Source organism: Lissotriton helveticus, chromosome 2_1 (assembly GCF_964261635.1).
Source record: "Lissotriton helveticus chromosome 2_1, aLisHel1.1, whole genome shotgun sequence".
NCBI classification, from domain to species: Eukaryota; Metazoa; Chordata; class Amphibia; order Caudata; family Salamandridae; genus Lissotriton; species Lissotriton helveticus.
In genome coordinates, this window is record NC_136059.1 from 1,985,302,761 (window position 1) to 1,985,328,624 (window position 25,864).

General features: G+C 47.2%; 1 protein-coding gene across 4 annotated transcripts in view; it reads left to right on the top strand.

The window, feature by feature from the left end:
- ARFIP1 (ARF interacting protein 1) overlaps window positions 1-25,864 on the top strand; it is a 366,293-nt gene that overhangs the window by 173,027 nt on the left and 167,402 nt on the right. For 2 of the 4 annotated variants that reach the window (XM_078676935.1, XM_078676936.1), the window contains 2 exons: window positions 8,885-8,993; window positions 19,647-19,742. In XM_078676935.1, coding sequence (XP_078533061.1) covers window positions 8,885-8,993; window positions 19,647-19,742 — 205 coding nt within the window. The remainder of the gene's footprint in view (window positions 1-8,884; window positions 8,994-19,646; window positions 19,743-25,864) is intronic. The other 2 variants (XM_078676937.1, XM_078676938.1) reach the window with 1 other exon arrangement.

Below are 25,864 nucleotides of genomic sequence, written 5' to 3' on the forward strand. Positions count from 1 at the left end.
GAGTGCAGTGCAGGTGAGTGCAGTGCAGTGCAGTGCAGGTGAGTGCAGTGCAGTGCAGTTGAGGGCAGTGCAGGTGAGTGCAGTGCAGTGCAGTGCAGGTGAGTGCAGTGCAGGTGAGTGCAGTGCAGTGCAGTGCAGGTGAGTGCAGTGCAGGTGTGTGCAGTGCAGGTGAGTGCAGGTGAGTGCAGTGCATGCGAGTGCAGTGCAGGTGAGTGCAGTGCAGTGGAGTGCAGTGCAGTGGAGTGCAGTGCAGTGCAGGTGAGTGCAGTGCAGGTGAGTGCAGTGCAGGTCAGTGCAGGTGAGTGCAGTGCAGGTGAGTGCAGTGCAGGTGAGTGCAGTGCAGGTGAGTGCAGTGCAGGTGAGTGCAGTGCAGGTGAGTGCAGTGCAGGTGAGTGCAGTGCAGGTGAGTGCTGTGCGTGCAGTGCAGGTGAGTGCAGTGCAGGTGAGTGCAGTGCAGTGCAGGTGAGTGCAGTGGAGTGGAGTGCAGTGGAGTGCAGTGCAGTGGAGTGCATGCGAGTGCAGTGCAGTGTAGGTGAGTGCAGTGCAGTGCAGGTGAGTGCAGTGCAGTGGAGTGCAGGTGAGTGCAGTGGAGTGCAGTGCAGTGGAGTGCAGGTGAGTGCAGTGGAGTGCAGTGCAGGTGAGTGCAGTGCAGGTGAGTGCAGGTGAGTGCAGTGCAGGTGAGTGCATGCGAGTGCAGTGGAGTGCATGCGAGTGCAGTGCAGTGTAGGTGAGTGCAGTGCAGTGCAGTGCAGGTGAGTGCAGTGCAGGTGAGTGCAGTGCAGGTGAGTGCAGTGCAGGTGAGTGCAGTGCAGGTGAGTGCAGTGCAGTGCAGGTGAGTGCAGTGCAGGTGAGTGCAGTGCAGGTGAGTGCAGTGCAGGTGAGTGCAGTGCAGGTCAGTGCAGTGCAGGTCAGTGCAGTGCAGGTGAGTGCAGTGCAGTGCAGGTGAGTGCAGTGCAGTGCAGTGCAGGTGAGTGCAGTGGAGTGCAGGTGAGTGCAGTGCAGGTGAGTGCAGTGCAGTGCAGGTGAGTGCAGTGCAGTTGAGTGCAGTGCAGGTGAGTGCAGTGCAGTGCAGGTGAGTGCAGTGCAGTGCAGGTGAGTGCAGTGCAGGTGTGTGCAGTGCAGGTGAGTGCAGGTGAGTGCAGTGCAGGTGAGTGCAGTACAGTGCAGGTGAGTGCAGTGCAGTGCAGGTTAGTGCAGTGGAGTGCAGGTGAGTGCAGTGCAGGTGAGTGCAGTGCAGGTGAGTGCAGTGCAGGTGAGTGCAGGTGAGTGCAGTGCAGGTGAGTGCTGTGCGTGCAGTGCAGGTGAGTGCAGTGCAATGCAGGTGAGTGCAATGCAGGTGAGTGCAGTGCAGGTGAGTGCAGTGCAGGTGAGTGCAGTGCAGGTGAGTGCAGTGCAGGTGAGTGCAGTGCAGGTGAGTGCAGTGCAGGTGAGTGCAGTGCAGGTGAGTGCAGTGCAGGTGAGTGCAGTGCAGGTGAGTTCAGGTGAGTGCAGTGCAGGTGAGTGCAGGTGAGTGCAGGTGAGTGCAGTGCAGGTGAGTGCAGTGCAGGTGAGTGCAGTGCAGGTGAGTGCAGTGCAGTGCAGGTGAGTGCAGTGCAGGTGAGTGCAGTGCAGGTGAGTGCAGTGCAGTGCAGGTGAGTGCAGTGCAGGTGAGTGCAGTGCAGTGCAGGTGAGTGCAGTGCAGTGCAGGTGAGTGCAGTGCAGTGCAGGTGAGTGCAGTGCAGTGCAGGTGAGGGCAGTGCAGGTGAGTGCAGTGCAGTGCAGGTGAGGGCAGTGCAGGTGAGGGCAGTGCAGGTCAGTGCAGTGCAGGTGAGGGCAGTGCAGGTGAGGGCAGTGCAGGTCAGTGCAGTGCAGGTGAGGGCAGTGCAGGTGAGGGCAGTGCAGGTGAGTGCAGGTGAGTGCAGTTCAGGTGAGTGCAGTGCAGGTGAGTGCAGTGCAGGTGAGTGCAGTGCAGGTGAGTGCAGTGCAGGTGAGTGCAGTGCAGGTGAGTGCAGTGCAGTGCAGGTGAGTGCAGTGCAGGTGAGTGCAGTGCAGTGCAGGTGAGTGCAGTGCAGTGCAGGTGAGTGCAATTGAGTGCAGTGCAGTGCAGGTGAGTGCAGTTGAGTGCAGTGCTGGTGAGTGCAGTTGAGTGCAGTGCAGGTGAGTGCAGTTGAGTGCAGAGTGGTGTGTATTGACAATGTAAATGACAATGCCATTTATTTATGATTTAAAGAAAAAAAATGTCATGAGCAATGCCAATAGCTCTACCTTTAATGATGCCGAGACCATTGCATTGTAAATGCTTGTTTTTTTAAGGCTATGGTCGAGGGGATTATTCGAATCTCGGGTGGGACGTGGGAGAGAATATCATATTTTCTCAGCCGACCCAGAGAAAATGCAGCAGTAGGACTTTAGCTTTCTGAATCTCAGGGGTTAAAGCCATAGCGACTTGGCATCCCCAAGAAAGTGGCTACCTCCTGAGATTGTGAGGTTTTGTTTAAGGTAGCGCAGATTATCGTAGTTTAGGGATTTGTGTGTTAGGCACTCAATTTTCAGCTTGGTCCTGGCTTCTAGAGGGAGCCAGAGGAGAGTCTTGAGAGATGGATTGATACAGTCGAAGTGTCGGTAGCGCAGATTATCGTAGTTTAGAGATTTGTGTGTTAGGCACTCAATTTTCAGCTTGGTCCTGGCTTCTAGAGGGAGCCAGAGGAGAGTCTTGAGAGATGGATTGATACAGTCGAAGTGTCATGTCCCTGTTATGAATCTTTCTGCGACGTTAAGGGTTGCATTGAGAGGAGCTGTTTGTGATTTTGGTAAACTTGTTGGGGGGTCGCACTTCTATAGTCCACTCTGGACATAACTAATGACTGTTTTGAAGTCCGGGGGCAGAATGAATGGTTTCATCTTTTTGAGTAGGTTGCGTTGGTGGGCTGCACTAAGATTGGTGCGTTAATGTGAGCTTACATGTTAAAGTATTTATCCAAGGTTATTCCGAGAGACTGTCATTTCAGTGATGGCTGGTTTGCAATTGAGGGCATAAAAGTGGTTGACCCATATATTTTCCAATATGTCTCCTATTTACCCGACACCTCAATCATTCTTCAAGATAATTCAACTTTGTATCCAGATTATAGGGTTGCTTGGTATACTTTCGAGAATTAAGGTCAGAAGGTGGATTTGTATATGTGCTTTTAATGTGAAGTGTATTATTCCTCGTGTTTTATTTGACTGCCCACCGTTTTTACATTTTCAGCATAAGTTTTTGAAACTCACTTTAAAAAAATATATTGAGTAGTATGAGACACAAAGCTGCAGATATTTTGTCTAGTGTGAGTTTCGCTGACGTTACTATCGATTTGGGTCGATTTTTTGTGTTTTGAGAAATTAAAAAAAGTTATTGTGTATGAAATAAATTGAATTAAAATGAATTTGATTGTTTTGTTTTACCTGTTTTATGTATGAATGTTGTAGTAAGATTGTTTTGTGTATTCTTTGGAGTTTTGGCGCTAGAGAGCCCACACTCTGATGTCACTACAGGGTATCCTGGGAGTGGACAGTTAGAACAGGGCAGTTAGGCAGAGTTTTAGGCAGGATATCTGGAATCTAAAACACCTGGCCCTTGCACCATGTACCATAGATAGCCATGCAAAATATTTCAGGGCAATTGAAATGGAATACTCCATCAATAGAATCTAAAAAAGAGCATGCATTACTGTTTGTACTATAGAGAAACTGGATTGGCATCATACATACACAAATGTGCTCATTGGTCATATGTGATAAACAGCAAAAGGTTTGCTCCATCACAGACCCAAGAAATAGCAAAATTGTTACGGTCAGTTCAAGCGCTCAATGTTGTGTGATGTTGCAATTTCTGCATATTGTTGCTGAAGACGAAGGTGCCTGAGATTTTAAGACATAGAACTGAGATAGTGAGGAGTATGTTCTTCATATTACATAGGACAGTACGCAGGCCAATCAATTGCCAGCACTTATGGGAAAGCTTTTCAGCTATTAGTCCAACCTCCTTAGTTATAATGAAGCGTTGTTTGTGGCAGGTTGAGTTCTTCAACTAAATAACAGCGGTGAAAACAGCCTCTTGGCCGAAGGGATGCCATATTGTTACAAAATGTGACCAAACAGCACATTATTGGCTTGTGACCAAGTCCTTGGAAAAGATTGCCAAATCCTAGGAACAGTAATTTTAAAATTGAAATAAATATTGCAAATCCCAAAAAAATGCAACTGCCTTCCCTTAGATTTGTCAGCAGCGTAGCAGCGTAGCAGCGGTTAGAACAGGGCATTGGCCTAGGGAAAACACCAGCATCAAGTCTTCCCTCTTTTAAGATTTCTTCAGAAAGTAAGCCTACTACACCTACCTTCCTCAGTGAGACTGAGTCCTCCCAAGCAATCGTTGAGAGGAAAGGAAAACTCTGTGCAATAGATATTGATGTTAGCTCAGTGTGCACAGCCCCTCCATGTTATGTTGCGCATAACACCCGGCCTGTAGAACAGTTAGCGGTCCCACTGCCTCTCATCTTGGAATAACTATGAAGACTAGAATAGTGTAACTGTCAATAACTCCTGGAGGAATATGCTACGTTACCTTGCATGCTTTTTTTACGCATGCCATTACAATGCAATCCTTACAACGACCGCGTTGTAACAAAGCATGGCATTACTCCGCAAGTCGGAACTACGACTTGCTCTAGAGGGGCGCTGGATGTTGGAATAGTAAAATTTACTATTCCAACTCCAGTCTGTGCAACAGTAGGGAAGGGGTTGGCTTTTAAATCCAACAACTTCTGACCCCTAGAGCAAATCTTTGTTCCGGCTTGCAGTGTAATGGCATGAGTTGTTAACAACGCAGTCGTTATGGCATGCGGTGTTCAGGTTTCATGGTAAACGATGTTTACCCTCCTGGAGCCTATTAGAGCGCTCTGTCACTACTGTGGAAATGCAAATAAATCACAATAGGCCTTGATCCTTCCGAACACCCACCAGCACCACTCCCTTGGACTTTGCCTAAGGCTACCTCTTGCAGCTCCCTGTCCTGGCTCTGGGACCACTCTCCCCCCTTTGCCACTTCACCCACCAATTGCTCATCCTCATTGGCCTGCAACCATCTGTACAGGACTCTGCTTGGGTCTTGCCTAACAGGTCCTGGCCTAGTCTTGTGGCTGTGGTTTTTTGGACCTAGCCTGCCATTGTGCCAAGTTATGTCACGCATCGCCACCAGCCTGCCCTTCTTTCTGGAATGGGGATCTCTAGGCTTGTTCTTGGCTGTGGAAAATCGCCATTCGAGCCTGTGTGCAGTGTTGAGCAAGATCCAGGAGGATGGGCGCATTAGGTTCCCCAAGGGCAGTGATTGGCACGGACACAAGGAATTGTGTTTGAGGTCACCTAACTGCAGATGATGGCATCTCATCTTCCTCACCTCATTGGTCAGAAGAGGTGAGGGGTAGAAAGGGAGCCCTCACAAACCTCTTTGGTAGTTATTGGTGATTATAAAACAGAGGACCATACTGTGACGTAGCACTACCCATGCCAAGAGGTAAGAGCCCTTTTGTCGTAAAGGAGTGCTCTTAATGTTTTTATGTGTGAGAGAAAAAACAGGGAATTGTGCATATATTGTCTGTAGTTTCAGTTGACTTGGCTAACAAAATGTCTCAATGGGAAATGGTGAGTGGAGTCCAAATCTGTTCGTAAAACTAGTATTTTAATGACAGAACATTGGACTGTGCAAGTTCATTTGCTCTGTATTTTGGAAAACGTAATCCTTTTCTAATGTGAATTAAGATTTTTTTTTCTGTGGTCCTAGGCAGACTTTGCATTGTGTGTGAGTGACTGTAAATAAATAGTACTGTTATGAGGCACAAATTGGAGGCATGCACTGTTCTTGCAATTTTCTCTTCATGTGACACGAAAGACAAATTATTCTAGTTACATGTGTCTTTTAAGCAGGATACTTAAAATTGCTTCCGAAACCCCCTGATAATTGGCAAGGCCCTTCTTAAGTTTCGCCTGCACAGCATGTGCAAATCCTCTTGTAAAGAAACAAAAAAAGGGACTTAGGGCTTACGTTTGTTCACCAACTTGTCTCCCATGTTACTTTCATTTCCTTGCTTCCTATTGGACGTCACCTCCCCATCTCCTCTGGCTTCCTTCTGGGGTTTTGTATGTGTCCCTGCTGTGGAGCATAGACCAAGTACAGCTTCCTGCCTGTGTCTGCATGCCTGCAGAGGTATTTATTTTTTAGTGTAGTACTCAATCAGAGTGCATCATTTTGCAGGCTGTCTCTACCTACCCTTCCCACTCCGCCTACATTTGTTGCGTGCCCTATCCCCTCCTCCCCCCACACTTTTTGTGCTAGATTTTGTAGGTCTGTAGTACATTGGTGCCCTGCAGGTAGTTGTCCAAGCAGACAAAATGTCAGCAATGATAATATGTAAACAGTAGAGTGCAGTAAATATATCGACCTTGTCTGTGGTGGTTGCCATCTTGAATAGTTACGAAAAAGAAATTATCCAGGAATGAAAGACATATGTACGATAGCTCCTATTTAAATGTAGACAAACAATCACAGCACAGTGGCGACCTTCATTGTAGTCTGTCAAGGAAGCTGTGCATTTAAAAACAGTGCTTCAAGCTGGGTATCTTAAAGGGTGCAATTTGGATATTCTGCTACAAAATCCGTTTCTCCTGAGAAAATCTAATTGGATATTTTTTTTCTGGAGTCCAATATGTCTGATAGAAAATAAATCTTAAAAAAAATCCATTTTAGATCCAGTTCTGGGAGACTTGGATACAACTTGAGCCCACTTTGCGTACTCCTTTATAATTCTGTAATGTTGGAACCTACATTCTCCGATATCGATTGGCAGATACCTACGGCACGATGGTCATATTGTTTGTATTTGTTGTTTATGTTTACTAAAAAGAATTAAAAAAAATATATATATATAAATCTATTTTATGTGCTTCGTTTGACATACTGTGCGTTCCTCAAAGTCCTTGGTGACAAACAACTAAGTCTAATGAATGTGTCCTAACATTTTCTGTGGCTTTCCCCCTATGTTCTTCTATGTTCATCTCTGCCCCTAGTATGAGTACACGCTGTGCTACTCCTCTTGGGTAAAGCAGGGTTAGTGGTCCGTTGCCTGTTCAAGCGATGGAGAATGGAGGACATGGGTTTCATGGAGGTGCATGATATGGTTGGCAGAAGTGGCAAGAGATTCACCAGCGTATCTCGCAGGAAGAGCACTTGTTGTTGTTTATCCTGCCCCTCCATCACCTCCCTCTTGTGGCTGCTTGCCGCCTTTGACCTCTCGTCCCATCAACAGATTCTTCTCCCTCCCACCCTGTAACTTGGGGACACACCCGCGCTCTGCTGTTGAACCCAACCCACGCTTATTTTAGACCTATTGCTTATTAGCGCGGGCTGCTGAGCAGAATGGCGTGGGGGAAGAAGCACTATGACTTTGTCAGTGGTGGCGCAACATGGTGCTTTTTAATTTTTTTTTACTTTAAGCCATGTTACACAACAGCGAGTGCTGCTCTGCGACATGTAAAACGTGGGCAAAGACGATTTTGCCTAGGCAAAACATATTGGATTTGTCAGTGCTTGTTTCCATAGGCGTTTTAGGGATTCTTGTTTAGAGAATGGAGTAGAGTACAGAACGTATTTTTTAGAAGTGGAAAGACGTTAAAAGTAAAAAATATTGATTTGGGGAAAAACCTGCCTGTGGCCTTAGTATCACTCATGCATATAAGTTTAGACTTTAATATGCAATGTGTGCTTTTTATGTATTTGATTTATCTCACGTTTTGGTGTTCTTGAGGAAAATCCACGGGCGAATGGTTTATTATAGTGTGCATTTTCATCACAGTAGAATGTGGTGATGGAAAAAATAAAAAAACATTTGACCGCCATGATGGGAACACCAAGAATTTTAAAGACCACGCCGGAGAGGCATACCAAGTGTACCTGTACTGCTCGATCCCTGAGCACCTGCAGGAGCAGAGTTACCCCAACAAAGCAGATTGAATAGGGACTCCTCCCATAAGGAAACATAAGGGCCTCATATAGAGTGACTCATCCTACAATAAACCTGTGGAGGAGGCTAAGGGAAATTAATAAATGATATGCTTTTTAGTAGGGTAACAAGGATACAAATATAAGAACACAATCCACCCTAAAATCTTCTCAATATAACTGGAACATGAGGTGGTCATAGAACAGAGTGCAGAGAGATTTGTGCTGTCCAAAAAAGTTTTGTCCTGAAGAAGGTGGTGTTTATCAAGTTTCATGCACCGAAACTCCGCGTTGACAACCCTATATCTTTATTGTGAGTTCTCTATGTACTTTTACAGTGAAACTATGTAGTTGATTGTACATGCCGAATGTGATATTTTTGTGTTTTTATCGTGAAAATATATATGGAAATGTATGAATTGTGTTTTTAATTTTGATGGTATATAGATCAGATCCCTACCTGAAAATATTCTATTTGTGACAAACATAAAGCAATGTAGGTGTAATTTTAAGATAATATAATGATTTTAAAGAGTACATTTTCTATACTACAATAAATGAGAAATGTTTGCATATAATAAAGTTCAGTTGGAGATATTGGAGTAAGTGTAGTGTGGGTACGAGAGTGTAAAACCTCATCCTGTTGGATATACCATTAGAATATTAAGCACAAAATGGACCCTTCTTTGTTTTGATTATAACTGACCCTGTCCCTTTCGGATGTAAGGGCACTTATCACATTTTTGTGGAGTGACACTTCACACCCTATGTTCCAATTTACCATATTTTCCTGTGGCGCTAATGCAATGCGTAAATGTGGCTTTATTTGGGACCTTTATCCAGATGGTTTTTTTTTTATTCCATGTTTACCAGGACCTGAAACGTGCATTACCGCCCGGACTTGGCCTGTCTGAAACACAGATTACATCCCTTAGCTACGATAGCTCTAAAGAGGGTATCATTGAAGCAGGACCCTTTCAAGGTAAAGGTTTTTCTTTATATTCAAAACAGTAGCCCCTTAATTTGTATGTGAAAACCTTTGTTTCTATTGTAGCGTTTATCGTTTATATAGGGGTTAATACCCCGATGTGGGACGCTGAAGCCCATTTTCATACTGGACTACACAGTGGGGAGGGGGGGGGGGAGACATGGTTGCCCGAATTCTGTTTGTTTTGAGCCTATGTGGAAAGTGTTTGCGTGAGTGGCTGGTGACGTGATCTTACCTTGGGACACACTGTCTAGCGTTATGATCGAGGTGATGTCAGAGATATGTGGGCAAATTATGATCATAGGACTAAAACATATAGGTAGCTATACTGCACCAGCCTAGCCAGAGGTGCAGTAGGGTGCTGTGTGCATTGTGAAGTGCTGAAATGATGTTTGTAGACACCAGGTATTGATAAATTGCCCTTAACTTTATTTGTTGTACAGGAGCCCGTGCTGCACAGCTTCAGCAATGCTGACAGCAGTCAACTAGCTGCAGTTCTCAAATTCGCTCAAGTTTCCTCCTACATTCCACTCTAGAATGGAACACATGGAATGTACAGGAGAACGTGTCATAACAGGAACTAATGCAAATAGTGCAATTATACAATTGTCAACATCAAAATGAAAAAGAAATTAACAAGATTCAACACGCCTCCCCCTTTAACCAAAATAAAAACTCTACCTCATAATGTAATCTTCAAATCTGCATTATCACCAACTGCACCATCAGACCCAACTGCAGGGCCTCCGTGTGCGTTTTTAAAATTACAAACATTTCCAGAGTTCACATAACAGTTGTTATCAGGTGCATGTGACTGTAAGTGTCGTTTTCACTGCTTGTATTCCTATTCATGGCTTTTGGAATCACCTTTGTTGATATGACCAGGTTTCCTGACATTTACCCAATTATCAGTATTCACAGTTTCAACCTTTACCTTAAGTTGCAATCATGATTCATCTTTGTCTTATTTTGATAAGGCTCAACCTTTTCCAAAATGAAACGATTCTCCAGCACAGTCTTGTTTTCCTTTTCACCCACCCAGCAAGGAAACCTCTACATTACCACATGCCTGTCTCCCAAGAAAGTAAAAGTGCTATGTTCATTGTTTATTGCGGTGCATTCACATAGCTCTAACTTTTTGCTTGCAAATTACCCTCGAGGTCAAGAATGGAAGCTAAAGCTATTTCTATACACTCTGATGAATCTATTAGTCCTTCTATCAGCCCATTGGACTATGGTGAATATAAGGCAACATTGTATTTTGCCATCTCTTACTCATTTAGAACGTTCTTCACTCTGTTCGCCTCAAATTGCACACCTTTGTCAGACAAAATAACCTTTGGCAAACCTTCTAATTCAAAAATCCTCTTGAGAAAAGCAATTGTGGTTTCTGTTGTAATGCAACTTAAAAAAAATAGTAAATCCACTTGATTAATATTCAGTCACTGCAAGTAACTGCATCAATTTAGTAGGCACTTAAATGGTCTAACAAAAACAATGGCAAGCTTAAGCCAAGGCTTTTCTGGTAAAATTATTCTGCTCAAAGGTGTTTTAGAGACATTTCCTGATGGACTTAATATTTTCAATAGAACTATCCATGCTAAGCCTCCAGTAATATGTAATAATTATCTTAGTGGCAGTAACTCCTAAATGACCGTCATGCACACTCTATATTAAACCTGTTCCAGTGGCACACACTTCCAGTGTCTCATTATAAGGCCACTTTTACAATTAGTTCTGCAAATACTTGGCTGAAGCTATTAGATTCCTTGTGTGGCACTCTGTTATCCTTAGGCCAAACGTCATCAATGTACATAGACAACAGGCAACAATTATGATCCATCTTGCAACTTTTCTTCTTGTTTTCGGGTTTCAATACACTTTTACGTACGCTAGTGGTGCCTACCCAGATGGCAACACATTCTTTGACATTGGAATACCAGGGTAAGTGCTTTATTTCAAAATGTAATATTTTTACATTGGCTATCAACCACAATAGTTTAGAAGACACCTTATACACTTCTTATCCCACATTTGATATCAAAGGTGTTGTGGGCCTTGTAAATTACAAATGTAGTTATTTACAGATAGGCTTTACGTTTATGTACTGCCCATGTACCAGCTAAAGGCTAGCGTTCTGTGGTGAAGATTGACAACATCCTCTGTGTGTGTGTGTGACAGACAAAACAGTGACTGTCCATTTCCTCCTCTTCACCTTTTGACACAGCACCATGAGCCAACCCTATAGCATTGAAGTCCACTGTTTCATTGCACTTCAGCTTCACATTTTATTTGAGTATGGGTACACTTAAAATGGACTTATGTGATTGAGACTTCTAGCTACAGATTCCTTACCTTTGAATTTTCCCCAGGTGTCAGACTGGATCCAGAAGATTTTTTTGTGAGCAGTACCCCTGCACGCAGGTAGGTGGCATCTATCGGGTCTGCGCATCGTCGCCGGTGTCCGTGCAGGAAGTGTTGTCTGCGGCACCGCCTCGGCACGCTGACATCAATTCTTTTCTTTCTGTGCAAGCCACACTGATCCGAAAGAACTACCTGTCTGTCCATTTTTGGCAGGATTTTTGCGACCTTATGCCAACCTTTTTTGAGGTTTTTTTCTCCTGTGTGTCGAGGATGTCATTGAGAAAGTCAAGTTTCAAAGCATGTGGTGCCTGTCACCGTGCCATGTCAGTGATGGTCCCGTACCTCGTGTGGTTGTGTTGTGGAGCGTGACCATGATTCCAAGTCGTGCTCCGTCTGCCGGGCCATGCCGGGCCATGGCGCCAAAGGCTTTTGAGGGAGCGGTCCCTGAAGCCGCTAGAGGCCCAGCATGCAACTCTGCAGAAGGCACGATCCGAGTTGAGAGGAAGGTCTCAAGACCGTTTCAAATGTCTGAAGTTCTTTTCGTCCCACTCGAAATCATTGGGGCACTGAGGCAAGAGGCTCAAAAAAACACAAGAAGTCTAAGTGCCCTTAAAGTTCTCCTCATTCGTCAGCCGACGCGACAAAGAAACATTGGCTTCGAGACCTAGTTCCTCTGAACCTGTGTGGGCCGATTCCGTGTCTCCCCAGTTTTAGTGAAAGACCCTGCTCAAATTAAAGAGTTTTATGAAGCCATACGTCTAATTTTTGAGTGGCCTGACCCCTCTGGCGTGCCTTAGTGCGCCGTGGGGTTGGAGGGAGCCCCACCTGGTTCTGAGCTGGTGGCCCATGGATCCAGTCATAGATCCAGACAGGTGCCGGTTGTGGCATTCTGACCAACGCCGTCCCCAATGCCGATGCTCCTGGCACCGCTGTCTCCCACCGGCAGCACCATCCCCCTATGTGATACCCAAATCAAACACGGAGCCGCGTCAGCCGTCGCCAACAGGAATGCAGTGTCCTAGGTCAGAGCCTGAGCCCTATTCTAAAGGGGAAGGTCTTGGGGAGGAATGGGAGCCTCGTGATCAAGATATGGACTGGCTTAAGGAACGGGGTGATACCAGCTAGCTTGATAAGTCTCCAGATACCTGCAAGCTTTCTCCCCTTACTGTGGCTACAGAGGAGGGAGCTACGTACGCAATGGTGGTGAGGACGGCGGCTGAGGTCCTCGCTCTTCAATTGCCCTTGTTGGCATTCAAGACCAACATATTGACGGAGGACGGGAATCTGCTCCTCTGAACTCCTACTCTTGTTCAACGAGACCCTCACCAACGTCCTTCTGGGGTCCTGGTCCAAACCCAGCATAAGGGCTCCTGTGAACAGTTCCCCATCCAGGGGACCCAATTTTCCTCACCCAACACCGGAGAGCTTAATGGTACAAGCCTCCACTTCCCATGGAGTGTTCCCTGCTAATCCCCCAGACAGGGAATTGTAGAGGCTGGACAGCTTAGGAAAGAAAAGGTTTGTTTTCTTCAGCCAGCCTTGCATTACGGTCAGTGAACACTGCATGCTTATTGGGCCGCTACTCCCACAGGCTGTAGAAAGCGGTTGCACAAGTGCTGCCACAGATCCTGGAGGAGGCCTGGGCCATTCTCTACCTAGCAGTTGCAGACAGGAGTGGCGCAGCGAAGTTCACTATAAGCTGTATCTTGGACATGACCAACTCACTGGGCAAAGCGGTTTCGTCAACTGTGTCCTCAGATGCCACGCCTGGTTGAGAACGTCTGGCGTTTCGGGGGATGTCCAGGCTTGCCTCATGGACATGTCCTTCGATAGCACCCGTTTCTTCAGATACAAGGCAGACATGGTGTTGGAGCACTTTAAGGACTCAGGGGCTATGGACAAGTCCTTGGACCTCTTGGCTTCCCCATGTCATCCCCAGCCTGCCTTTTGCTCCTTACGTGGTTGTGGAAGGGTCTTTCAACCGCACCAACCCTATGCCAGACACCGAGCCGCGCAAGCTTCCCAACCTCTGCGTGGCAGAGGGTGCAGTTCCTAACAACCTCGTGGGTCGACTGGCCAGCGGTCCGGTCCAACAAAAATTGTGGTCTAGTCTTCTAGCATTAAATCATGCAAGAAATGTAAATGATTCAGATGCCTCTGTATTTTTGTCCTAAATTATGCATCAGGAAAGGCAGACACTGCTTTTAAGTTCTGACTTGCATCGTTTTGGTGAGCTCTTTTATACATAGCAGTTAAAGTGTTAAAAATGAAAAGTGACTTCTGTCAGTCACACAACTAAGGCAAACTAATACATGTATGAACATCTACAATAATTCTTTCTCAGACTTATTATTTCTGACCATGTCTTTATGGCGCTCCGTATCACTGTCCAATCCTGTCTCATCCTGTATGGAGGATTTAAGTTTGGAAATCCCTATCTACGAATTGCACCTCCTTCCTTCAGAGTCTCAAAACCAGACAAGATCGTACGGACGGAACACGCTGATTAGTTGCTTAATTTTCTAGAACCTATTTATTGTGATTACTGGTTTTGCCTTAAGAGTACTGTAATAAATCAATGGACGTGAGTATTCCAATGTGTAGGTTATCTTGATTTAACAGTGGTGTTTTTATTTCACAGTAGTATTGAAGAGTGCTTCTTGCCTCAGTGTCATGTCTTCTGTTAATTGACTTTTTGATTATTGATGTACTCAGTCTATGGTGTAAAGTCCCAATCAGGGTCCAGTCAGTGATTCCTTCACCCAATTGAAAGTTATCTTTTTATAGTAGTTTCTTAACTCGTATCCTCTCTCGGTTCGCTATGGTTAAGTACCCAATCTCCAAGCAAAATAGAAGGACTTCGGATTCTTCCTGTGTGGTTCTTAGCTTCTTATGGACTGACAGTGAAGCCTTGCTTATATACTTGTAGAGCGCTGGTGAGAACCCCCCCCCCTTCACTGTGAATTGGCTTTTCGTAAGGGTGTGCGCTCCCAGTCTCTCTTCTCTGCTTTCGAGTTGGATAGAGGCAGAGAAACGAATCCCACTAGGTAAACTGAGCCCGTCTTGGTGAAGGAGGCCAACTGTGGAGCACTTTTTGAAGGCTGGTGTGCTCGGGGTGTACTGTAGAACAATTAAATGTTATCCATGTTTCTGTGCCCTGGCTGAATCGTAAAACCTCCTTTTATCCTCCACTGCTACCTAGTGGCACGCAAGAAGCAATCAGTGATGTTTTACAGCTAAGGTACTTTTTGTTAATTTCCGCCTTCAAGAAAAGCAACGTTTTCAACCTTTGGTTTAGAGACTGTGTTAGATGTCTCTCCAACCCAATGTTTCCCAAAACATTCATTATAAAAATACAACTGTACAAATACCCACAGATAACTGCTTACATACATACATGCAGGGCCTTTTGGGGGTCTCTTCATTTACATTTTGCCCTGCCCACCACTGCTCCCAACATGGGGAAATGGTTTAACCCTCTTCATCTACTTGCTGTCTTCAGTGTGAGAAACTCCATTTTTCGTTGATCACATTTGCACAGTCACCTGAATGGAGGGATTCTCTATGGTAGGGCTGATGTGCGTGGATTGTTGGGCCACTCCTTTATTTTTACATGTTTTAAATATTTTTGTCAATGTTTTCAAAATTGCATGTTTGCAATTACAAAGATATTTTTTATTTTTTTAGAGTGCTCGCTTGCCAAAGCTAGAACTATTTATTGACTTTGACAGTCCTTGTTTTTCCTGTGGTTGGCAGCAGGACTGGAAATAATCCTGTAGGGGTGCCATTCTTCGTTTTCCTGCTAGGAACATCTGTCCTTTCTCTGTTTCATCATTTTTCTTAATTAGTCATGCTGCCGATCGTCATATAACATGGTAAGCAGATAGGGGCAGTGCATTCCAATTTAATGGCTAACCACTCTTCAGGGCCATTAGCTGAGTATGGGGACCTGTTTATCCAACTCTGAGCTGATCGTTTTCATGGTTTAGAGCGGTGTGTGAGTGGTTAACATTGGATGCCCACCACAACATGAGCTTTGGACTCTACCACACTCTACAGTCACTGCCTCAGTCCTGATCCATATTCTATTCTCTTGTCGTCAGAAGATTCTCAGAATGGCTGAAATTACCAATTTTTCTTGAGTGTTGATGAATACTGCCATCTTGCTTTTTCTTCAAGGAAGAGCACCAGTGCCACGTCATAGAGTTATGGGGAGTATGGTTACAATTTCTGCACTTCAATCAATCAATCAGAGCATTTATATGGCGCACTACTCACCCGGAGGGTCTCAAGGCGCTGGGGGGGGGGTCCGCTACTGCTCGAACAGCCAGGTCTTGAGCTGCTTCCTGAAGGCGAGGTGGTCCTGGGTCAAGCGGAGGTGGGTCGGAAGGGAGTTCCAAGTCTTGGCAGCCAGGTAGGAGAAGGACCTTCCTCCCGTGGTGGCTCTTCGGATGCGGGGGACGGCGGCGAGGGCGTGGCTGGTCGATCGAAGCTGGCGTTTGGGAGCGTAGAAGTTGAGGCGGCTGTTGAGGTATCCTGGTCCTTGGTTGTGTAGGGCTTTGTGTGCGTGGGTGAGGAGCCGGAAGGTGGTTCTCTTGTTGACCGGGAGCCAGTGCAGGTCTCTCAGGTGTCCGGAGATGTGGCTGCGGCGGGGGATGTCCAGGATGAGTCGTGCTGAGGTGTTCTGGATCCGCTGGAGCCTCTTCTGGAGTTTGGCGGTGGTTCCAGCGTAGAGGGAGTTGCCGTAGTCCAGACGGCTGGTGACGAGGGCCTGGGTGACCGACTTCCTGGTCTCGGTGGGGATCCATCGGAAGATCTTTCGTAGCATGCGCAGGATGTTGAAGCATGACGAGGAGACGGCGTTGACTTGTCTGGTCATGGAGAGGGAGGAGTCCAGGATGAAGCCCAGGTTGCGTGCGTGGTCTGTTGGATTGGGTGCGCTGCCCAGGGCGGGGGGCCACCAGGAGTCGTCCCAGGCGGAGGGTGAGGATCCCAGGATGAGGACTTCAGTCTTGTCCGAGTTCAGTTTCAGGCGGCTGTGCGACATCCATTTGGCTACGTCTGTCATCCCTTCGTGTAGGTTGGCTCTGGCGGTGGCGGGGTCGTTAGTGAGGGAGAGGATCAGCTGGGTGTCGTCGGCGTAGGAGATGATGTTCAGGTTGTGCTGGCGTGCGATGGCTGCGAGGGGGCTCATGTAGACGTTGAAGAGTGTAGGGCTGAGCGAGGAGCCTTGAGGAACGCCGCAGGTGACTTCGGTGGCTTCCGATCTGAACGTGGGGAGGCGGACTCTCTGTGTCCTTCCGGCGAGGAAGGAGGTGATCCACTCCAGTGCCTTCTCCTGGATTCCGACGTTGCTGAGGCGCTGTACTAGGGTACGGTGGCAGACAGTGTCGAAGGCCGCGGAGAGGTCCAGGAGGATGAGGGCCGCTGTTTCTCCGTTGTCGAGCAGGGCTCGGATGTCATCGGTGGCTGCGATCAGGGCGGTCTCGGTGCTGTGGTTGGCCCGGAAGCCAGACTGCGAGAGGTCGAGGGAACCGTTCGTCTCGAGGAAGGCGGCCAGTTGCTTGTTGACGGTCTTCTCGATGACTTTGGCCGGAAACGGGAGCAGCGAGATGGGGCGGTAGTTCTTGAGGTCGGTTGGGTCTGCTGATGGTTTCGTGAGTAGAGCGTTGAGTTCGGCGTGCTTCCAGCTCTCCGGGAAGGTGGCGATGTCGAAGGACGTGTTGATGATGTCCCGCAGGTGGGGTGCGATGACAGCGTCGGCCTTGTTGAAGACGTGGTGAGGGCAGGGGTCTGTCGGAGATCCGGAGTGGATGGAGTTCATCGTGCGGATGGTGTCTTCGGTGCTGATCGGGGTCCAGGCGCGGAGGTTGGTGGTGGGGGGCGGTGGTTCGGTCGTGGCGTGCGTCGGTTGAGTGCTGAAGCTTATTGTGTATGTCCGCGATCTTGTTGTGGAAGTAGGAGGCGAGGGAGTTGCAGAGGTCTTGCGAAGGGGTGATGTCGTTGTTTCCGGTGTTGGGGTTGGAGAGCTCTTTCACGATGTTGAAGAGTTCCTTGCTGTTGTGTGCGTTGTTGTCCAGTCGTTCCTTGAAAGCGGTTTTCTTGGTGGCGTGGATCAGCTGGTGGTGTTTTCGGGTGGCGAGCTTGAGGGCAGTCATGTTGTCCGGTGCTGGGTCTCTGCGCCAGGTTTTCTCGCGTGCTCTGCAGTTCTTCTTGGAGCTAATGAGGTCGTCGTTGAACCATGGGGCTTTCTTGCTGCCGGGTCTGCTCGGCGGGGTCTTCAGCGGGGCGAGGTCGTCTGCGCAGTCGCTGATCCATTTCGCGAGGTTGGTGGCTGCTTGGCTGGGGTTTGTTGTGCTGGTGGGAGGGTTCTTGTTCAGGGAAGTAGCGAGCTGGTCTGCAGTGATCATGTTCCAGCTTTTGCGGGGAGCCTGTTGCTGGTGGGTCGTGGTCCTACTGAAGCTGAAGTGGACGCAGCTGTGGTCCGTCCAGTGGAGTCCCGTGGCGTGGCTGAAGGCGATGTCCTTGCTGGAAGAGAAGACCGGGTCGAGTGTGTGTCCGGCGTAGTGGGTGGGGGTGGTCACCAGTTGCTTGAGTCCGAGGTTGGCGAGGTTGTCCAGCAGGGTGGTGGTGTTGCGGTCGTTGTTGTTCTCCAGGTGGAAGTTGAGGTCCCCGAGGAGGATGTAGTCGGCGGAGGGGAGGGCGTGTGGGCTGATGAAGTCGGCGATGTTCTCGCTGAATTGGGTACGTGGTCCCGGGGGTCTGTAGATGAGGGTGCCTCTGAGGGTGGTCTTGGGGTTGACGTGGATCTGGAAGTGCAGGTGTTCGGCGGGTGCGAGGGTGTCGTCGGTGTTGGTCGTGATGCGGATGGTGTTCCTGTGGATGATGGCGATGCCTCCTCCTGTCTGGTTGACGCGGTCGCTCCGGATGATCTTGTAGCCGTCTGGGATGGCGATGGCGATGTCGGGCGCTGAGGAGGCGTTCATCCAGGTTTCCGTGAGGAAGGCGACGTCTGGGGCTGTGGTGTCGAGCAGGTTCCAGAGCTCGACGGCGTGTCTGTGGACGGAGCGGGTGTTGAGCAGGATGCACTTCAGGTGGGTGCTGCTGGAGGTCTGCTTGGTGGGTGTTGGTGTGGCGTGGGTCCGGTTGCAGGTGAACTTGCAGGAGTGGCAGCTGAAGGGTCCGTGGGTGCGTCTCGGTGTGGCTCGGTAGCAGCCTGGGATTCGGCCGGTGTTGAGTGCGTTGAGTTCGGTGGCGTCGTAGGTCCGTCGGGTCGGCTTCCGTCGGTGGGGGCCAGGGGTCCTGGCGCTGGGCGCGGGCCAGGCGCGGACGGGCGCAGACGGGCTTACCTTTGGCGCTCACCTTTGGCGCTCAATCGGTGCTCCCGCTGCGCGCGTCCGCTGCGCGGTCGCTCTGGGGGCGTCATAAGTAAGGAGCCGGGTGGGCGGGTCAGCTGGGTGGCGGGAGCGGGGCGGCCAATGGGCTGGTGGTGGGCGGGGCCGCAGGGAGGCAGCGGCGGGAACCTCTGGGCGTCCGGCGGTGGTTCTGTGTCCCTGGGCGGGAACCTCTGGGCGTCCGGCGGTGGTTCTGTATCCCTGGGACAAGCGTGGGAGGCAGGGGGAGATCCGGGCGGCCCAGCGGCGGCTGGGTCGTTCAGCAGCGGCAGCAAGCAGGAGGCAGGCGGCGGCAGACGTGGGAGGCAAGGGGGTGACCCGGCCTAGTTAAAGGCGCACTTCTGCCTCACATGGCTGTGGAGTTGCTGGTGGAAATAAAAGAGCCACGCAGAGCTCAGAGGAAGCTCTGTGCTGCAGCTCGCTGGACCACCCACTTTCAAATTGCTACCATCTTATTGCATTTTTGCTGCATTAATAAACTTGTAGAATACACTTTATATCTTTTGATGTGACTTGTTTGGTGGGGGTGAAACTGCACAAGATGAAGGTCAGGCTAAGTAAGTACAATTTGAAAATCTGGCATAAGTTAAAATGTTAACAGCAGGGAACAACATAATGAAAATGTGGGAAAGTGTGCATCTCCTGTAAATATTGGATCACATTTCGTTTTGCTTGAGGTGCTAAGATTTAGTGTGATTCCTTTTTTTATTTTAACATTTGGGTTTCTTCTCTCAAACGACACCTAATGTGGCAACATGAGCGCTGAAGTGATGGATTTTTTGGTTATCTAATCAAAAGGATTGGCTGAGTTGTTTCTTTGCAACCAAGAAATTCAATTGAATGCAGAAAAGTGTGTTTGGTTATAAAACTGACTGTGTACCCTTTTCAGGTCCCTCCTCGCTGCATACCTCGCCTGTCATATCTCCCAGCAGTGCAGCAGCTAGCAGACTGGCAGGCCAAGGACATGATTGTATTGATCCACAAGGTATTTCCAGTCCCGACTGGATAACGCCCAGTACCTGCTGATGCTGCACTAAACTCTGCAAAGTCTCTCCCTTTTCGGTTTGTGGGTATTCTTAATTAACAAGCTGCTTATCGCGTAATCCTCTGCTTGTTGCACACCTCTGCACCTCACTTTAATAATCTGAATGCTCCCTTTCCTCTGCTATTTAACTCTTCCTAATCTGTGTGTGTACGCACAATAAAGGCGTATAATTTACTCCACAGTTAATCCAAGTAAGCCTGATTTTGCTTGCTTTTAAAACCGGAAGCCTAGTAAAAAGTAAATCCTATGTTTATAGGTCTAGAAGATAGTGGTTCGGCTCTCAAAAAAATACATGTACCGAGCACATTTGGAAATACGGTGTTCCAGTACCACATACTTGTAACCAGTACCAGACATTAGAAGATTTTCATGTATCTTTTTTTACACACCTGTTTATTTGTGGATGAGTGAAAAGAGGAAGAGCTTATTCTCAATCAAAAGCACTGTATAAGGTTTAAACACAGAGTGTAGGTGATCAATTATTGTAAATCCTTGACATGCTGCGAGGACTTTTCACTTTTAGTGTTCTCCTACCAGACAGTGTGTGGTTACTTACTGCCAATTTACAGTAGGTTTAGAGCTTGCCTATTGCATACCATTGGTAGGCTTTGTTGTCATTCTAGTTTGTTTGATTCTCTTTTTCTTGTGCCCCTACCCCCCAACTTTGTTTGATCTTTCTGATTTTGACTGGCCAACTTGCTTCTTGTTCACTTTAAAGGATTTTTGTTTCCTTTTGATTAAGCCCTCCAAGAAAGCATGTGGTTTTCAAGTCTCACGCTCATGCTTTTTGCCCCGTTGCGACTAACTTGTATGCTTCTCCACAAACCCAGTGTTGTTCTCTCCCTCGTCCCACAGCCCCCTGTGTTGCTCTCTCCCTCTTGTGCTTCTCTCTGTTCGACTTGCTGCTTTCTCTCTTGTGTGCTATTTCTCCCTCCTTATTTTTGTTTTATTTCTCGTCCACACTTCACCCCCAACCGATCCTCAGTTGCCCCTCACATTTTTTAAATAATTTATTTGAGAGGGGCCAAGCAGCAAATTGCTGTCTGCCCTAGCCTTAAAACAGAACTTTAGTGCTACTTAAGTTTCCTTTTTCGTTTACTTACAAATCTTTCACGGAGTGTTGATTTAAAAAAAATGGCGCCAGCACCATTTTGTAGGCAGACAAACGCGTGCTAATGCATGTGTGTTAATTTCCTGTTCATGCACGTTTCTGCAAAATTTCACGGCTGCCAGTCTCACCCAAGTCAACCATCCTGTTTTCGTCTTTTTATTTTTTTAAGTCTTTTTGACCATGCTCCGCAGCATCTTCAGCCTGTGCTGCACAATATTGCAAAGATAGTATGTCCCACAGGCCAGACCTGGTGGATTCTTCAATGCTTGTTTCACTTGACACCAGTCATCACAATTTAAATTTAAAAACATAGTGCTGTTGAATAGTGCTTTGTCTCTTGGTCTACTGCGTCTAATTCTTCCCCCTACAAAGCTAAAAATAGTGTAAGATTTCTTCGCCCTTTTACATTTGCATCTGGTTTTAGGGATAAGAAACGTGTAGACAATCCCTAGCTATTATGGTACTGTGAACTGTTTCTGTGTCTACTTTCTCGCTTTGTGCTGGGCAAGCTCTTCCTTTTGGTGAATGAGGAAGGGGAATTCATGGTGTTGATATTGCTGTGGTAAAAATGGACATCTGCGATCCATTCTTATTAAATGGTTATTGATTGCTGACCATTTGTCTGCCACCCTGCTTGGAAATTCTTCCTACCTATTCAGGGTGTTTTATCATTTTGTAGCAAGCGGGTCCGCCATCATAGTTTAGATGATTATTGTTGTGTATGAAATATAGAATATAAACTTAGCTCCAGCAAGAAAACACCTACAATTGACAGGTGTCCATTTCTACCACACACACTTAATTATTCTCGTTGTAATTCGACCATGGGCCTTACTAACATTGAGTTTTTTAATGTATACTGGCCTGCTCTGCTTTGCTTCCGCTAATATTTCTAAATTTTGCAAAATGGAGTTCTCTTGATGTATTTTCAACAATGCATGTTTATCGCCTTTTAATGGACATATATGGCTGCCAACATACCTGAGATCGGAGTTTGAAAACGTTGTTTTCTTTTTTTAATGATATGTTAATTAATTTCACTAAGAAGCAATTTAAGTTTTTTCACGAAATCCAGGATGTTTTTCGTATTGTTTGCCTATTTTGAAAAATGTATGATCTAAAACAGGATATCAACACAGGGCAGTCTCATTTTCCTTGGAGTCTTGGCAAATATTTAAAATGTTGTTTTTGAGGATAAGCAAATGATCTCTCAGTTTATAGACTAAAACTATTTTGACGCTTTTTACACTTTTATGCAACAACAATCCTAAATGAATCTTGAGTTTGACCGCCTATTTGGAAATACTAATTGGGGCATCAGGCAAGTGATATTTGATTTCCCGAGCAGTGGATCTTTGAAAAGTCAGTTACTTGAAATATTCCCCATCACTGAATTAAGAATTCCACAGTGGTTTACATTTTTGCTGGTTATCATTAACTTGCTTTGAGTGCACGTTTAGGAGGGCATTCACTTTGTTGAAAAATATCAAAACTTCAGCCAGTAAGGTGAACGTGCTTTGAACTCCACTCCCCATGTAGGCTACCATAGCACATATTTCTACTGGAAGTCCTGTGTGAAGGGAGTCCCCTGTAATCTCTGCTGTATAATCTAATAAGTGGTTATTTGTCCTTGTTATTTAGCTTTCTTCTTTCTTCTCAAGCTCTCTTTGTTAGCCTCCACAACTAGAGAGAATTATTTCTGGGAAGTTTGGACCAAGGAGAGCTACCGCACTTGATCAGGTCACCCAAAAAGTGCCTCTTCTGGCCTTGTGCCATCTGTGACCGAAAGAAATTGTTTGTCGAATATGCTGCTGATTGTCTGCCACGGCCCTGAGGGACATGGAGGTCCATCTCCTCTATCACCTCAGCAAAGCTCCCTCTCCTCATGTCCCTGTTGTCCTGAGATCAATCACTGAGCACTGCTCCTCCAGCATAGAAAAGTTCTGATTTGTACATTTGAAAAAATCCTAAGTGTATCTTAAAACGGTTTCTTCTGATGACTTTCATGTACCCTTCTCATTAAGCTTTTAAAAAGGCTGTGAGTCATCAATATCCCCCAGGAAGCCAAAATCCCCCAACTCAAATGCTTTTGCTTGTGTTTGGAGCCAAACAAGTGGCCCTCCCTGTCTTCGACAGACAGCTCTCTTCCAACTTCATTCTCCTCATTGATAATCACTTCTCCTTACACATCATTGACCATCCCTTTGTCATGGCATTTTCATACTTGTCTGTTTCCAATACCATCTTCTCAACGATGATGTTCTCTTTGATGACAGTACCAAAGAGGCTACAGGCTACCAAGACTCAGATAGTCACCACAGTGGCCAGTGGAGTTTCGGCTGCCTTCCTTAGTCTCATATTTCTGAAAGAAAGGTGTCAGCAGAGCTGTTGAGAAAACTGACACTGAATCTATTGAGGAGGCTGAAGTTGAGCGGCTGTATGGTCCAGTTCTATCGGAGGCCAACTTAATGTTAGACTTAATGTCAATGATGGTGATTCTCCTGGACATGATGCCAGGGACCAAGCTGTAGCTGATTGCACATGGTACCTGTACTTTAACAGCCCTTCATGCTGGTGGTACTTTTACCTAAATTATAACAGACAGTGCTACTCAGAAGTGCCTATGATTTAGGTCTTGTCCATCTTGTGAAGGACCTGTGCAGTAAAGTACTGGACTTCCTTCTACATGAGGTTTTCTTCTGCTCCTGTACAAACACAACCCCCACTGCCAGAGAAGCCATCTCCTCTTCCTCTAGGCGCATACCCACGCTAGACAAAGACTGAAACTTCAGAATACGTTAAGGTAGCAAAAGTGGTTAGTGAGCTTAAAAAGAAAACTAAGTGCATGTGCCCAAAGGTTTATCTCTTGGGGTCCAACCGTTGGTGTTGCAAAGTGCTAGGGTTGCCAATTACCAAGGAAGCCTAGTCTAGATTCCACCTAATTTCTTTCTCTTCCACCTCGCTACTCATAGTATCTCTTTATCACACTCTTTTTTTCCCCATCTCTCCTTTATGCGTTTGACACTGTTTTTATACTCCCACAATCCTCTTTTATCTCCCTGGCTCTGGGTCCTAGTCTGCTGATGAAATAAATGTTGCTATTCACATAACTTCCTGTAGGGTTTAAACCAATGACTAATTCCTTGCCAGGATTGGGGTGAAAGGCGTGTGTTAATCAGAAAACATCTTGGTAAGTCAGGTGTGGTGTCCCAGGATCATTTTTTTCAGTTCAGGTTCCACTGTCCTCATTTTCTTCAGTTTAAAATTTTAATGACAGCTGCATTGGTTAGAATATCATATGCAGGGGCATGTGCATGCACCATTAACTGAACCTGTCACCTGAGATTCTTTTACCGAATTCTAGGACAAATGCATCCCTAAAGCTGCTTGCGGCCTGCAGGCGACACTGTGTCACTCAACGACTCCGAGGTCACGGTCCTGGTCCGGATTGGCGCTGGTCGTGCCATTGTGACATTCATCAGCCCAACGCTGATGCTGCCGACACCACTGGTACCCTCTGGCAGCACTAGCCTCACTGTGAATCCTGACGACCCAAAGCTGGTACCACGTCGACCAATTCCCAAATCAGATGCTAATTCCGGAGCCAACAGGACCTCCAGGTCCTAGGTTGTTTCCAGAGCCCTACTCTGAAGGGCAAGGAGTGGGAGAAGATTGGGAGGGCTCGCTAGACCCTTTAGAAGACCAGCCTTATGAGGAAATGGACTGGTATGAGGAATTGGGTGAGTTCAGTGGACTGAATACTTCTCCAGAAGCTGACATTCTTTCTCCCCCTACCGTTGCTACGGAGGAGGAAACGTCTTATGCTGTGGTGGTGCGAAGAGCTGCTGAGGTCCTTGGCCTTTCAGCTTCCTTCTGTGACGGTCAAGACAAATATCTTCATGGAGGTGCTTCAGCCAGGAATTTCCTCCTCACAACCAATGCTTCCCTTTAATGAGGCTCTCTCTGACGTCATACTGGGAACCTGGTCCAAGCCCAGCACTGGGGCTCTTGTGATTAGGACAGTTGTCCGCCGTCAATGCCCTTTGCTGGACGACCCCAATATCCTCATACCCCAGAGAGCTTGGTAGTCCAGGCCTCCACGTCACAGGATACGTTCCCTCCTCTCCCCTTGATGGGGAATCCAAGAGGGTGGATAGCTGTGGCAAGAAAAAAATAAATTCTGCCAATCGTGCATTGTGGTTGGTACACACCTCATGCTTATTGGGCCGTTATTCCCACACTTTGTGGGAAACAGTTGCGCAAGTGCTGCCACAGGTCCTCAAAAAAAAATCTCAGGTGGGAGAGATGCTGCAAAGTTAGCCATTCGATCTGTTTTAGGCATGACCAACCGACTTGCTGGACAGAGCAATTTCACTGACGGTGTCTGTCAGGCTCCCCCCACCCCCTCCCACTGGCCATGAACATCTGGCTTTTCGGAGTTGTTCCGGCTTCGCTCATGGACATGTCGTTTGACGGCAACTGTCTCTTTGGAGACAAGGCAGACACTGCGCTGGATCGCTTTAAGGACTCAAGGGCTACGGCCATGGCCTTGTGGCTCTCAGTGACTGCCGCCACCACCACCACCACCGCCGCCGCCGCCATAGAGAGGGGTCTAGCGCCAGAAGTAGGCTTTGGTTGCTATTCTTACTACTTTCTGGTCCAGAAAAAGGTCAAGGGGCTTTGTCCTAGACCTTTTAGCCCTCAACTACTTCCTCAAAAAGGAAAAATTCAAGATGGCTCACACTAGCTCGGGTTCTGTCTGCCCTGGAACCGAGAGACTGGATGGTAGTGTTGAATATGCTTATTTCGACATTCCCATCCTGCCAGCCCAACGCCGCTACCTGCGGTTTACCGTAGGCCATGACCATTTCCATCTCCCTTTTGGCCTTACCAGCGCCTCTCTGGTGTTCACCTAGGTCATGGTGGTTGCAGCTCATCTGCACAGATTGGG